Raw genomic sequence first — 13,265 nt, 5'->3', positions numbered from 1 at the left:
TTTTCTTTCTTCCAGAGCGGTTTTTCCGACTGTCGTTTTCATGTTATCCTGCGGCAATCTGAGCCATGGTTAAAATACCATCTGCCTGTTTGGAGGCAACTTGGATGCGTCTGGGAATTTTGAGGGCGTTGGTCAAAGTGTAAATATGTAATGGGAAAGAACACATATACACACGCAAACACTGAAAAAACAGATATTCCCAGGGGCGTAGTCAGAAATTTCGTTCGGGGGGGGACCACTTTCATTTCGGGGGGGGACCAAAGTGACAGAACAATAGATTTGGCCATCTTTTTCCCTTTTTTCGGTCATTTTCTCACATTTCGGGGGGGGGGGGAAACCAGACCCCCAAGTCCCCCCCCCCTGGCTACGCCCTTGGATATTCCCCAAAAAAATCTAATTCCGGAAACCTGAAAAGGGGACGAATGGTAACCTTAGATTTCATTGTCGCGATTCCGAATATTTCAGTATATGGTGCTGCCATCTCTGTTTCAAAAAGCACAACTTTCTCAGACTTTCTTTACTACTTATAGACTTTCTTTACAACCTGCTGCGTAATTAGTCTTGTTCACGGCAGAAGTTTGTTTTAGTTTATGGAGGGCAAACACACACACGAGCCGCCTTTTTGGGTGTGTGCCAAGTGCGGTTGCATCTCGTCCGCACGAGCGGTAAATAGAAGTGAAAAAATATAAACTAAAAAAATAACAAATTTACCTATTTTCTATCCAAAATAGAGGACTCGCAAAAATTTATGTATGCCCATGGCGTTTTGTCTAGTTGTGGGCCGGAGATACCCAGAGCCTCGAATAAAACATGGAGGCCCCAAATTACTGAAGGCTTTCGTCATTTCTGGAATTATTTCTTTTATTTATTCCTAATTTATTTTGGGCCTGGAATTTTCTTTCATTAGTTCCTAGATCAAATTATCCTTCTCTTATTAATTATTTACTTGAATAGGTGCTGGAATTATTTTTTTCATTAGGTTCGAATTTTTTGAAAATTTTCCCGTTCGCCCGTCAAAGATCTCGGCCTAGGAGTTTAGATGTAAGATGAGGGAGCCATGATATGTAAAATCGATCATTGATCATTTTTGTCGCACCACGGTCATTTTCTGCACACGAGGGCTAATTAGACCGGGACCTACAATTTATTGCCGATTCCGAACGGCAGGCTTATTTTTTATACTCGTCGAGAGGTTGGTGCGCTAACCCCTCGATGGGGGACTCCCTGCGGTAGCAATTTCTTGCTGCGGTCAAGTCGCCGTTTTTTTTTTTCTTTCTTGTACCCCTGTGTCAGGAAAGTTTTCTGACAAGGACGAACCGGGTATTGAACTCGCGACACCGCTAAACATCCTTTGGTACTTTAGGCGAGCATCTTATGTAAAATCGAAGCTAGAGGGTTCCCCCACCCACAAACATTTTTTTGGACGCTTGAAATTGTCAGAATGCCCCTGGCCCAGTATTATTTTTACATTGAGCCCCGCGTCTGGTAATAAGCCCACGATTATTTTCACACCTCTGCTTCTGCGACTGGTAAGGACTTCCTTTGGAACCTTAATTTCCTCCGTAAAATCCGCTGAGACGAATAATCCTTGATAAAATATCGATACTTTGAGGGGGAAAAATATACCATCGTATGAAGTCCGTGGTAGCGTAGGCTATAATCTGCATGTGAAAATTTTATTTATCGATAGTGAATTTTAAACAATGGATGTGTGGAGTTATATTTCCTGTTTTTGCAGCAAAAATATCGATTTTTTTATTCATATAGATACGCCATCTGCATAATTTATATAATGTTATCTACATCACATATAATCTAATTACATGACATAATTATCAGCGGTGGCTCGAGAAAAATCTTTACTCGTGCGAGAGCTATTTCTGACGCCGTCAACCACATTTTTTTTGGTCGACAAAGCTTTTTTTGCCCTTTCAGCTCGGATTTGACATTCCTCCCCCCCGCTTGGGTGGTTACTCTTGTAGCTGCACTGGTCCCGTTAAAAAGTCTCGCTACAGAGAGCAACAGCCCTACAAACGTTCAATCATTTCATTTCACTCACGATTTGATGGCAACACTAATTCACGCACACCCACCATGTACGCACTCAGACTGCTGGGTACACACACTCACACTTCGAACAACTCGATCGGTAGTAAATTATCCATGGTGATAGGCCGGAATTGTGCTCGGTATAAAAGAGCCGCCTCTGTTGAATTATAGACCAATTGGTTTACAAAAGGTTGTCTCCGCCCTGACAAGAGGGACAAGGAATGTGTTGCGGAAGAAATCAGAAAACTTAAATAAAACTGATAATAAAAATAAAGCTGCTCGACACGGCACCGGGGAATCCTTGGTGACCTCGACATGGCCTCCCATAAGGGTCAGGACTCCAGCTAAGGAGCTCGGGACAGTTTTCTTCATTTTTTGTTTTTCACGCTGCGGTTTTACTTACTCTAGGAGGACCAATTTAGGATTCCACCCTAGGGACCCTGCTGCAAGAGGTACTGGGACCATAAACCTAGGTGCTCAATCAAGTGGTCTTTGACTAAGTGTCAACTGGAAAAAAAATGATATCAAAATCGTGTGCGGAACCTCTTCCGTCCACAAGCCAGATGTGTTATTTCTGTCACTTGCAGGCCAGAAACTAATTTATAGCGGGTGGCCATATGACCCATATTTTACGGAAAACACTCGAAATCTTAGCCGTCCCTACTTATATACAGTAAAACCCGTATTAACGGTCACTCCTCAGATGCGGCCAAAAAAAAAAATTCCCATTTTAGACTAAAAGTATTTTGAAAGTATTTCCCATTAACAAAAGTATGCATTTCAAACCCCTGGTTAACGGTCACCCCTTTTACGGGTGAATTTTTTTGTCCCGTTTGTGTCCGAAAAACGGGTTTTATTGCTTACTAGTTAGAAAACCCGGGCAGCGCCGGGTATTATTCACGTGATTCACGTTTTTTTCCTTTTTGGATCACGTGATATCTCCCTCTTTGAAGGACATACAAACCGTGTCCAAGTTAACCAATATGGCGACTTCCTGCGCGACTCATGAAGGAAACAAATCTGGATTTAAAGAAACGTAGAAATGAATATATTTGTTTTCCTTTTTTAAGGGGCGCTATGCATTTCGATTTCCCCCCCCCCCCCCCCCTGAACTGAAAGTTATCCATATCTGCCTGTTTCAGCTTCCAAAAATGCTTAGTTAAAGCTGTGGAATTTTTTCGATGTACTTTACGGGCACAAAAATAATTTTAAAACATCCTAAACTACATGAATTTATGCAGTTGAATATCAAAAGACAATACGGAGACATATGTATAAACTATTATACATATATACGCACAGCATTGAAGAAGTGACAAACCATTGTAAAGGTGTAACACGTCTGAAACGCGGGCATAATTACGGATCACTTGAGTGATGCGTTGCACAGTTCCAGAGCACTTAAGCGGCTCGGACATATTTCCATAACACTTAAGCCATCCGGACACATTTCCTGAGCACTTGAAGGATCCGTGAACCATTTAGAGATCGCTGAAGTGGCTCTGTAAGGGATTTATCATTAGGGAGAATGTTAGTTCACGTGCCCAATAACTATCGAAAGGTTTTTTATCCGTTTTTGGCGCACCGAGTCATTTTAAGATGCCATTAAGAATATTTCATATTTTCATAAAGGGTGGTTGATGACGAAAAATCATCCAAACACTCCCTCCCCCCTTGCCATTAAAAGTCAGCAAATCGGAAACCCCTCCCCCATCGATGCTAATGTAATACTTGAATGACCCCTATTATTTTTTCGCGGAATCTTTCCCGCATATAAAAGGACGTTAGTGCTGCCATCTCTGTTCGAAATGCAGCCACAATCTCTTTGCGATGAACTTGATCGTACAGAGGGAGGAATGAATAGAGAAAGGAATGAGTTTGTGAGTGGTGGGGTCCCACCGACACTGGCGTAGGAAGGCGGGTGCTGTCGGTGCGACCCGCACCGGGTACCAGCTCTGAGGAGTGACAAAAAAAATGCCGGTTTTGTATGAATGCGCCTTTTTGTTACATGAAATAACATGTCAAATAATTTACGCCTTTAAAATCGCGAATTTCAGCAAATTGCGGGTGAACGATGCGATGCTGTAATGATTTAGTATTATTGTGATGCGTAGAGTGGAGGGGGGGGTGTTCTGTGGCGTTTCTTTTTAACTGTGCTGGTGCTCAAGTAAACAAACAACCGGTCCTGATGATTCATCGTCTCATCCCTGCCACAAATATCATTTGCCGCCCCCCCCCCAAGTCGTTCTGTTCAACAAGATATTTTTAACACGTACATCATAATATAGTCTAATATAGTCGGCGCTGAGACGTTTTAGATAGTGGGGTGAGTGGGTGGGTAGGTATTGCCCGATCTAGATCCCATGGAGGAAAGAATGAGGAAGCCAACATAAAGAGTTAAGAGAAAAAAAAATTAAAAATACAACAACCCCTTATATAAGAATAAGATTTTATCTTTCCCCATTATCGGATTACAGTCATGGTGCTTAAATTTATTTAGTTACTAGCAGGTACCCGGCGACGTTGCCCGCCCCGTAAAAAATGTATATATGTATAGCTTATTAATTATTTCTTACTCAAAAAAATTTCTGCATCAAGTAAAAAAAAATTACTTTTATTTTAAAATATTTTAATTAAAATCTTCAGGCAATCGCTTGTGGATACACAATATTTTTTCTTTTTCCATCTGGTGTGTAGATGTACAAATTTTTGCTATTACCAACACGTGAACAGGTGACGAAAAGGTGTGCGTGTGAAAAACAGGGCTCAAGTAAGTTGATACCTGTCACTGCTAACGACTGGCCTTGCGCTTTGTTGATTGTCATGGCAAAAGCTAAACGAATCAGGAACTGTGATCGCTTGAAAGTGAATGGCATTTCTTTAGTGATAATTGGGATACGTGGAACGAAGACGTCTTCTCTCCTTTGGCACATCCAGTTAGCATCGTCGCTTCAATGATGCAATTGTGCAATTTCTTCACGCAGAGTCTGGTGCCATTGCAGAGTCTCGGTGTGTCCAAATTTCTTAAAAGCATTATAGATGCTCCGACTTTGAGGGTCAAATTGTATGGTGGCACACCCGGAATATCCAAAGGAGTTCAGAAATTCTGCAGGATACAGAACTAAATGTCTGCGCTGTGTCTGTGACAGTGTCAACCGATTTGTAAGATGTGGAGTCTCCTGGAATAATTTTTAGGATTTTTTCGTTGATCTTGTTCACACTGTCATTTTTCGGTGCCAGAATCGCTCTCAGAAAGCCACTCATGGTTTTGGTCATTTTGTTGAATTTTTGGGAAGACTTTGTCTGCAAGTTCTTGAACTGAGTTTAACAACTGGCAAAATCCATTTGGGAACGTAATCGGTCCAGTGCTTGGGTCTACTGGTTGGTCAACTGATGTGAAAATGATAGCAGTGCCGAGTCGTTTTGCAGTTGAACTCGCATGTTGGTGGATAATGATAAGTTTTTAACTTCGTGCCAGAGTATTGATGATTTGAGGCAAACATTGAGTTCATCAGCTGACGTTTAAACATTTTTATTCCCAGTTTTGTCAGCGTAGTTGTTGTTCTCTGTTGTTAGCGACGTCATACGTCCAGCTTGTGCAGCGAATATTATTCAAACGCTTTTTACAAATTGAAACTATACCTATACGATGGGTGGTTGATGAGATAAAGGCCGCATTATCACTTACAGGATTACAGGACAACCTGTATATAGGCTAGCAGAAATACCCGCCGCTTCCCGGGTTTTCTGCAATTAAATTGGAAAAGTGACAAACCGTTATAAAAGAATAAACTGTTATAATAACAGAATTAAAGGTGTGACAAACCATTGTAAAGGCATATATTCCCGTCTGAAACGCATTGTTGGAAGTCACGGTAACCAAAGTAAACGTTCCGAAAGTGATTGTTGAGGCCCCCAAAACCATTGTTGCCCGACAGTTTTTTGCCCATTTCGGGCATTTGCCCTGCTCTGACGAACTTTTAAAGTAGCCTACGGTTCAATCCCGGACCTGTTTGGTATATATGCAAAATCTGGCGACGATCGGTCTAAAACTGTAGATTTGTATAAAGAGCATGCATACATACACACACACACACGTACGTACATTACACTCTCTAGCCTTCAAAGAGGATTTGACGTATATCAACAATCCACCCCCTTTCCTATCAGATCTATTTCTCAAAAACGTATCGTATCCTGAGATATGTAAGAAAGATTCATCCCCATCGTTTGCCCAACATTCTGTAATGGCTATAAGATCCAAGCCCTCCACAACTATCATAGTTTCTAAAAAATCTTTCTTATTACCAAAGCTCCTGGCATTTATTAACAGACATTTTAATTTGCCCGGTGATTTGGTATCAATCGAGAAGCCATCATAGTCAGAGGTGGGTAATTCCCCGTCAGTACTGTTGTGATTATCATTAACTAACCCGTATTCCCGACTACCTGGTCTGGGAGTAAAAAACGTGACCCAAGACTATCGTAAAACTCCCAGACCCCTATCTTATTTAGATGGATCCCATCCGAACGAAGCCACCTATCGGCCGCTGTGGTGGTCGAGTGGTTATAGTGACGGACTCGTGATGCGAGGATCCGGGTTCGAACCCCACAGTGGTGGTCGGCTGAAGTTGGTTTTCTGTGGTTCCCAACTTCAAGGCGCAAATGCGAGCTGATCTCCCCGTTAAAAAGTCTCGCCACAGAGAGCAACAGTCCTACAACGATAAATCATTCAATCATAACTTCACTCATAGTTAGAAAAACTTGTGGCAGATGACAGCACTACACATAACAAACATTACAGAGAAACAACAAAACTTCACGTCAGGTTTCACTACACGTACACGCACATTCCCACATGTACCGATTCGTTGGGGGTTCCGCGGGGGGGGGGCGGAGTGCATGTGTGGTGTAGTAGTAGTACGTAGGGCCTCCAAAAAATGGTTCGGGGATCCATTCGGGGGGTCAGCCACCTCGTTGGGCAATTTGCCTGTTGTGACGTGGTATTTGTATTAAATGCGGGAAGCTCCAAGAACGTGACCCCAAATGAGGAGCAAATGTCCTTCAGGCCTATATTGAATTAATGGATCCTATTCCTATAACCCCTACTACCCCTTGGCAGCACTGGAATCACTGCCACATCTGAACCCCCCTCCCTAGCGGATAATAGTAAATCCCGGTACTCTGACAGAGACTCACTAATATTCGCTCCTACCTGATTTGTTTCCACCCACAGAATCATCCGCAAGGGCAACTTTAACGGCGATGAAAAACGTTTCGAACGTTGCCAATCTTCCCCCCCAGGAAGACAACAGCGCTCGAAACCCCAAAAATCCCTACACACTCGGTTCCCAAGTTCCCTAACCATAGAATCTCCGATGATTAAACCCCTATCACAATCCCCCGTTACCTCATCCACGACCACCCATTCGCCCTCTAAACTGTCGTTATTCGTGGAGATTGCGTCGTCATCAACAGGTGGCTCGACGACCAGAGGCTCCGTTATAATTGGGCCCTCTAGCACCCTAACTTTTTCCCGTAAAGCTTCGACCTCTAGTTCCAGCCTTTTCCTATCCAAGCACCCTTTACAATTGAAACTATCGGCTACTATACCCCTAGACCAGGGAAACCTCCCGTCGCAAGCTCTACACAACACTAGTCGAGGTCGAGGCATACTAACACTATTGCTAAAGCTAGATAATAATAATAATAATAATTACTACTACTAATAATAATTAAGCTACTGCCAAGGGGTAGTAGGGGTTATAGGAATAGGATCCATTAATTCAATATAGGCCTGAAGGACATTTGCTCCTCATTTGGGGTCACGTTCTTGGAGCTTCCCGCATTTAATACAAATACCACGTCACAACAGGCAAATTGCCCAACGAGGTGGCTGACCCCCCGAATGGATCCCCGAACCATTTTTTGGAGGCCCTACGTACTACTACTACACCACACAATGATTAAACCCCTATCACAATCCCCCGTTACCTCATCCACGACCACCCATTCGCCCTCTAAACTGTCGTTATTCGTGGAGATTGCGTCGTCATCAACAGGTGGCTCGACGACCAGAGGCTCCGTTATAATTGGGCCCTCTAGCACCCTAACTTTTTCCCGTAAAGCTTCGACCTCTAGTTCCAGCCTTTTCCTATCCAAGCACCCTTTACAATTGAAACTATCGGCTACTATACCCCTAGACCAGGGAAACCTCCCGTCGCAAGCTCTACACAACACTAGTCGAGGTCGAGGCATACTAACACTATTGCTAAAGCTAGATAATAATAATAATAATTAAAAAGAGGAAAATGAAAAACGTTAACAGGAAATTAAAATAATGTAAAATACATTACTATGCAAAATATACGTAAGAGATTGTACGAAAAAATTGCGTAAAATAGAATGCTCAACACCAAATCACGAAGAATAAAATAAATATGTATATAAAGAATAGAACACACTCTAAAAAAGTATTGAGCTACAAAGTACAATTTTTACAATATGCAAAAAAAGCTCGTTATAGCTTTAAAAATTTCTTCACAGCATTGATTTAATCTTCTTATAACTCCATATTACTTCAAATATAATGCAGTATAAGTATAATTTCCCTCTTTATTATTCTTTTGAGAATTTCTTTTCTAAATTTTCTATGAAATGCAATAAGAAGATTTTTTCATAATGTTTTTCTTCTCTCATGTCTTTTCTCTTTAAGACGAATGTGTGTTAAGCTGCGAATTCCAGATAATTGCTTAATTTAGTTTCTTAAAAAACGCAAGATAAAAAGAAGCAGCGAGTTCAGCCTTGCGAATTAGCTAACTATCTCAAATCACACTAACACTACAACTATAGGCCCAATTCCTAAAATTTATATTTTAAGGATTTTTAAATTAAATTAAATTAATTTAATTTCTGATGAAACATTTTCCAGCACAGCGAAAAAGTTTAAAACGGTTTTTAGCCTTTATAAATGCATTATGCAAGGATGACGTCAATGAATTTTTTTGGAAAAAGAGAAGATTAATCTGCCTTTTGCGGGGAATCTAACCCACGTCTTTCCACTTTCCGGGTGAAAGCGCTAGACTACAAAGACAACGAATCTCTCAATCATTCCTTGGAGCTCGTGGGCACTGAAAGGGACCGTACATTGACGATCGACTCAGGCCAAGCTCACAATTGTTGTCGCTGCCACCAGATGGCGACTTATGACAGGAGGGTCTAGGGCGTTCACCCGGAAAGTGAAAGGACGTGGGTTCGATTCCCCGCAAAAGGCAGATTAATCTTCTCTCTTGCGAAGATGAATTTTTTTTTTTGAACAGCCAGTTGTTAAAAATCTTCTTATAAATATATTGTACTCAAGGATAATGGATACTTATTAATGGATTATAGAAACGCCCAGGGACCTTCAATGCCTCCGTCTTTAAGTCATTTGCTGGGGGACTTTTTTCAGTTGAACTCTATTTGTACACCCAGATACATCGTGTCATTTTTGCGACGCGAGTTGCTTATAACGATAAACTTTAAGACTTACTTGCAACATAAAATGTAGAAACCTCTTCATTCTGTTTCTCTTATAGGCTAAGAGATTACTTTGTTCATCTTGACATGTAATTCATCTTTTTCAGGTGGCATCAGCGGCGGCGAGCTTAAAGTTTCTCCGAACAAACCACGTGCCAAACGAAGCCCTGGGGCAACGGCCAAGAAAACCGATACCTCGAATGAAAGTAAGTAATGTATAATTGTATAAATGATGTACCATTTACCACTTGAATTTTAACGAGCATGCTCGGCCTGCGAATATTACCTAGTATAAACTTTGGTGCAAGCATCAGTGGTGTCTTAGCTTGGGGGTGCTCGAGTACCCGCAATAAGTTGTCGAATAAGTTTTTGCAACTCCAGAATTAATTCACAAATGAGAATTTCCTTCATATACACAAGCTGAGCAAACACGCGGCTAAATCACTTCTGACGCCCAAGGCAAGCATTCATTTCAGAGACACCCTCCATAGAAAAAGTGTTTCGGTGCCTCCTGCACCGGCTGTTTTGAGAACACTAGCCCTACCTTTTCCTCCCACAAAAACGGAATATAACGGTGGTAAATTGCCTGCAATGAAGATATACCGGGATTATACTGATTTAGAATAAGGAATGAGTTGTTCCCGACAAAACACGTGTCGGATCGCCGAACGTGTGTATATCTGCTGGGTGGTGACAATGCATCTCTCATTGATAGCAGAATTTCAACACGTTTTCCCTGAAAGAAATGCCTTTTGCCACAGAAGCGATGTTTATCCACTAAAGTGGGTCTCTTTCATCATCAAATGTTTCTTTTTACTACGTTTTACTCTGAAAAGATAAACTACGTTGGAATCGTGTATTTGTCTAACCTACCAGTTTAATTATATACGCTCAAAAAGTGATGACATCTACCTTCAAAAGTAGAAGGAAGGAACACATTAGATGAACATTTTCCCGAATATTGTAGTGGATCTGTTGCTCACTCTAGTGAATCTTCTAAAGGAAAAAATTTCCTGGATGATAAGTAGCAATATGTGACACTCAGTGTTATCCTGAGGGGCGCGGTGGATAAAGGACTTGACGTCGGGGAGGGCGAATTGATGGGAATAAAGGACGTATGTGGTACGCACATATACGCAGGGCCACAACTATATACTTGGTCAGCAGGGACAAGCACGCATTTTGGCATCCCCTTGTAATGTTGAAGGGGAAATTAAAGGGTGAAATTTTTGCGTCCCCCTCTGGTCCGGCGCCGAAGCACAAGACCCCACCCTCCACCCCCTCCCAGTTACGACCCTGCATACACGTTCCTTGTTTCGCAGTGCTCTCAGACAGTATCATTATTTTTTATTCTATTTCTAGCTCTTGAGAGGGGGATCGCCCAACTTTGTATGCGCACGAGGGGGTGGGAGTAAAAAGAATAATAAATTGCTTTTTCAATGACGTTATAACGGAGTGAAGTGTGGTCACGAAAGGAAAAGTTGTTTCTGCGATATTCAAAATTAGGATCTTTCGGGGACTCGTCATGTGGTTTGATCCCGTCCCCGTTAAGCAATAATTAGATGACGATATAAGTACATATGGTAAATTGATGAAGGACACGTGATTTCAACTTGTTGAGGGATCGCAGAAACAAGTTGTGAGATGAGTCGTTAAAACGGAAAAGAAAAGAGTTGTTGCATCAACACTTGATTCATTTTCATGTTTCGGTCGAAGTTCGTTGAACCCTTCCTTGTCTTGGAAGTCATTTCCGAGATGAGTTCAGTGCGAAATTTATCATGGTCCAAGTTATGATCTCGCTTAGTCCGCAAACGCGGGAGCACTTTCACGAAATGAAATGTCTCCGGATCTTTCTTTTCTTTTTTTGTTTCGACACCTTTACGACAACCGGTGATTGACATTCATTCAGTTGCCGTGTCATTGACCTTACCGCAAGGATCGCGAAGTCGGCAAAACTTTTGACACCTCACCGATTCTATGTGTGTATATATTATGTTAGCGGTCACCGATAGCAAACGTCGATATAATTTGCAATTGAAAGACACGAAACACTTTTTTCTTTCTGTCTTCTTATGTGAGGATCCTCTCTGATGGCCGAGAGAATACGGATCGATAAAATTACACGTTTTCGACTATTCGCTTATCTTTCCTAAGAGCGAAGAGGTTGTCCCACACTACGCTAAAGGCCACTACATCCTACTCTGACGTGACGTCGAACCAAGTCACGTCAGTGACGTAGGTATCACGCCACAGAATTCCCACGAATCAGAATTCACCATGTCTCTGACGTGAGAGTAGTGTAGCGACCTGAAGACTTGGTTATCCGGGAGACCCAACGTGTGTATTTCTATGGTGCCTTTCAAACGGGGATGTTCGGATATTGGCGATTAGCAAACCTGCTCAACCTGTTAACTAGTGACTTGAGTGATAGTCTCCTCGCTACTCCAGGTTCGAAAATACAGTAGACGCGACACACGCGATTATGACCGTTACATTGAAACGACCGCTGTCCCAATTATTTTCCTATCTATCACATGTTATTTTTCCAACATAATGGTCTACAACGACCAATCCAATACAACACCCTAATTCAGCTCTGTCCCCATAGACTGTTGTTTTTTTTACGGTCTGCAAAGATTTTTTGACAAAATGCGTGTTTTTCGTTGGCAAAAATTGTGTTCGCACAGGGACGAGATATCTCATCTCGTCCATGTACGTTAAGGGGGGTTAATTAAATTCTTCCTCGGTTCAGCCGGATTTCTTAATACGCTTTTTATTTCCAAGTTCTTTCACAGTTGAAGAGTGGTGTTCCTAGTGTTATGATGCTCCCAGATATTTCGCAGACTTTATTCTCAGGATGCGTCTACACGCTATGCGTTGTCTTTGAGTGGTTTGCTGGGATTTCCCATCTGTCTACCCATCTGAACTACGCAACGCACACCAGATGAACGTCAAACTTGGGTAGCTCCACTCACGGTGGATTCGGAAAAAAATTGCGTTGCCTTTCTTTAATTTTGCTAGTCATTGGCTGCGGTCGAAACCGGGTTGTGCGGGGAATGGAAAAAGCGGGAGAGAGATAGCACGGCGAATTCGCAAGGTAAAACCGAGATCAGAGATCAGGGCGAGTGGGCCTATGTAGACTCAACCCTTGTAGTTGTCAAGTTCTTAAGATTTTTTTGTGAATTTTCTTCCTTCTCAACTGATGCCCTAGCGGTTCTCAACCAGTGTTCCAATGTTCCTCAACTACGTGCTCCGTGTACACTCCCCAGAGGCTCGAGAAAAAAAAGTAAAAGTAAATCATAAAATAATAGTGATTTATTTTTAAAATATTTAACTGATGAATAAATAAAAAAATGGGCCTACGGGGCTCCGCCATAAACATTATATACCAGGAGGGGCGCGAGTCGGAAAAGGTTGAGAACCGCTGCCCTGTCTTAGATCAATGTTCCCCAATCTTGTTTGATATCACGCATCTCCTACAGCGAAGGTCAATGCTTCGCGGAGACCTGTAACGTCAATAGGTCAATTTCGACGCCGCCTAAATAAAATCCAAAATGTATTGTTTTTATATCATAAAAAATTGAGTAAATTAAGATTTCACGGCACAAAATGACATTCACGCAATTGTAATAAATCGACACCGCGAGCCCCTTACTCGTGGATCCGCGGACCACGGGTTGAAAAAAAACTGCCCTAGG

General features: G+C 42.0%; 1 protein-coding gene across 3 annotated transcripts in view; it reads left to right on the top strand.

Moving 5' to 3' along the window:
- LOC149070966 (ankyrin repeat and fibronectin type-III domain-containing protein 1-like) overlaps window positions 1-13,265 on the top strand; it is a 310,181-nt gene that overhangs the window by 115,470 nt on the left and 181,446 nt on the right. For all 3 annotated transcript variants that reach the window (XM_089248733.1, XM_089248732.1, XM_089248735.1), the window contains one exon: window positions 9,675-9,773. In XM_089248733.1, the coding sequence (XP_089104859.1) occupies window positions 9,675-9,773 (99 nt within the window). The remainder of the gene's footprint in view (window positions 1-9,674; window positions 9,774-13,265) is intronic.

This window comes from Pholcus phalangioides, unplaced genomic scaffold, assembly GCF_987345545.1.
Source record: "Pholcus phalangioides strain wild (caught in Gottingen) unplaced genomic scaffold, Ppha-v1.0 ptg000020l_1, whole genome shotgun sequence".
NCBI classification, from domain to species: Eukaryota; Metazoa; Arthropoda; class Arachnida; order Araneae; family Pholcidae; genus Pholcus; species Pholcus phalangioides.
This window is presented reverse-complemented; position numbering and strand designations above follow the sequence as displayed.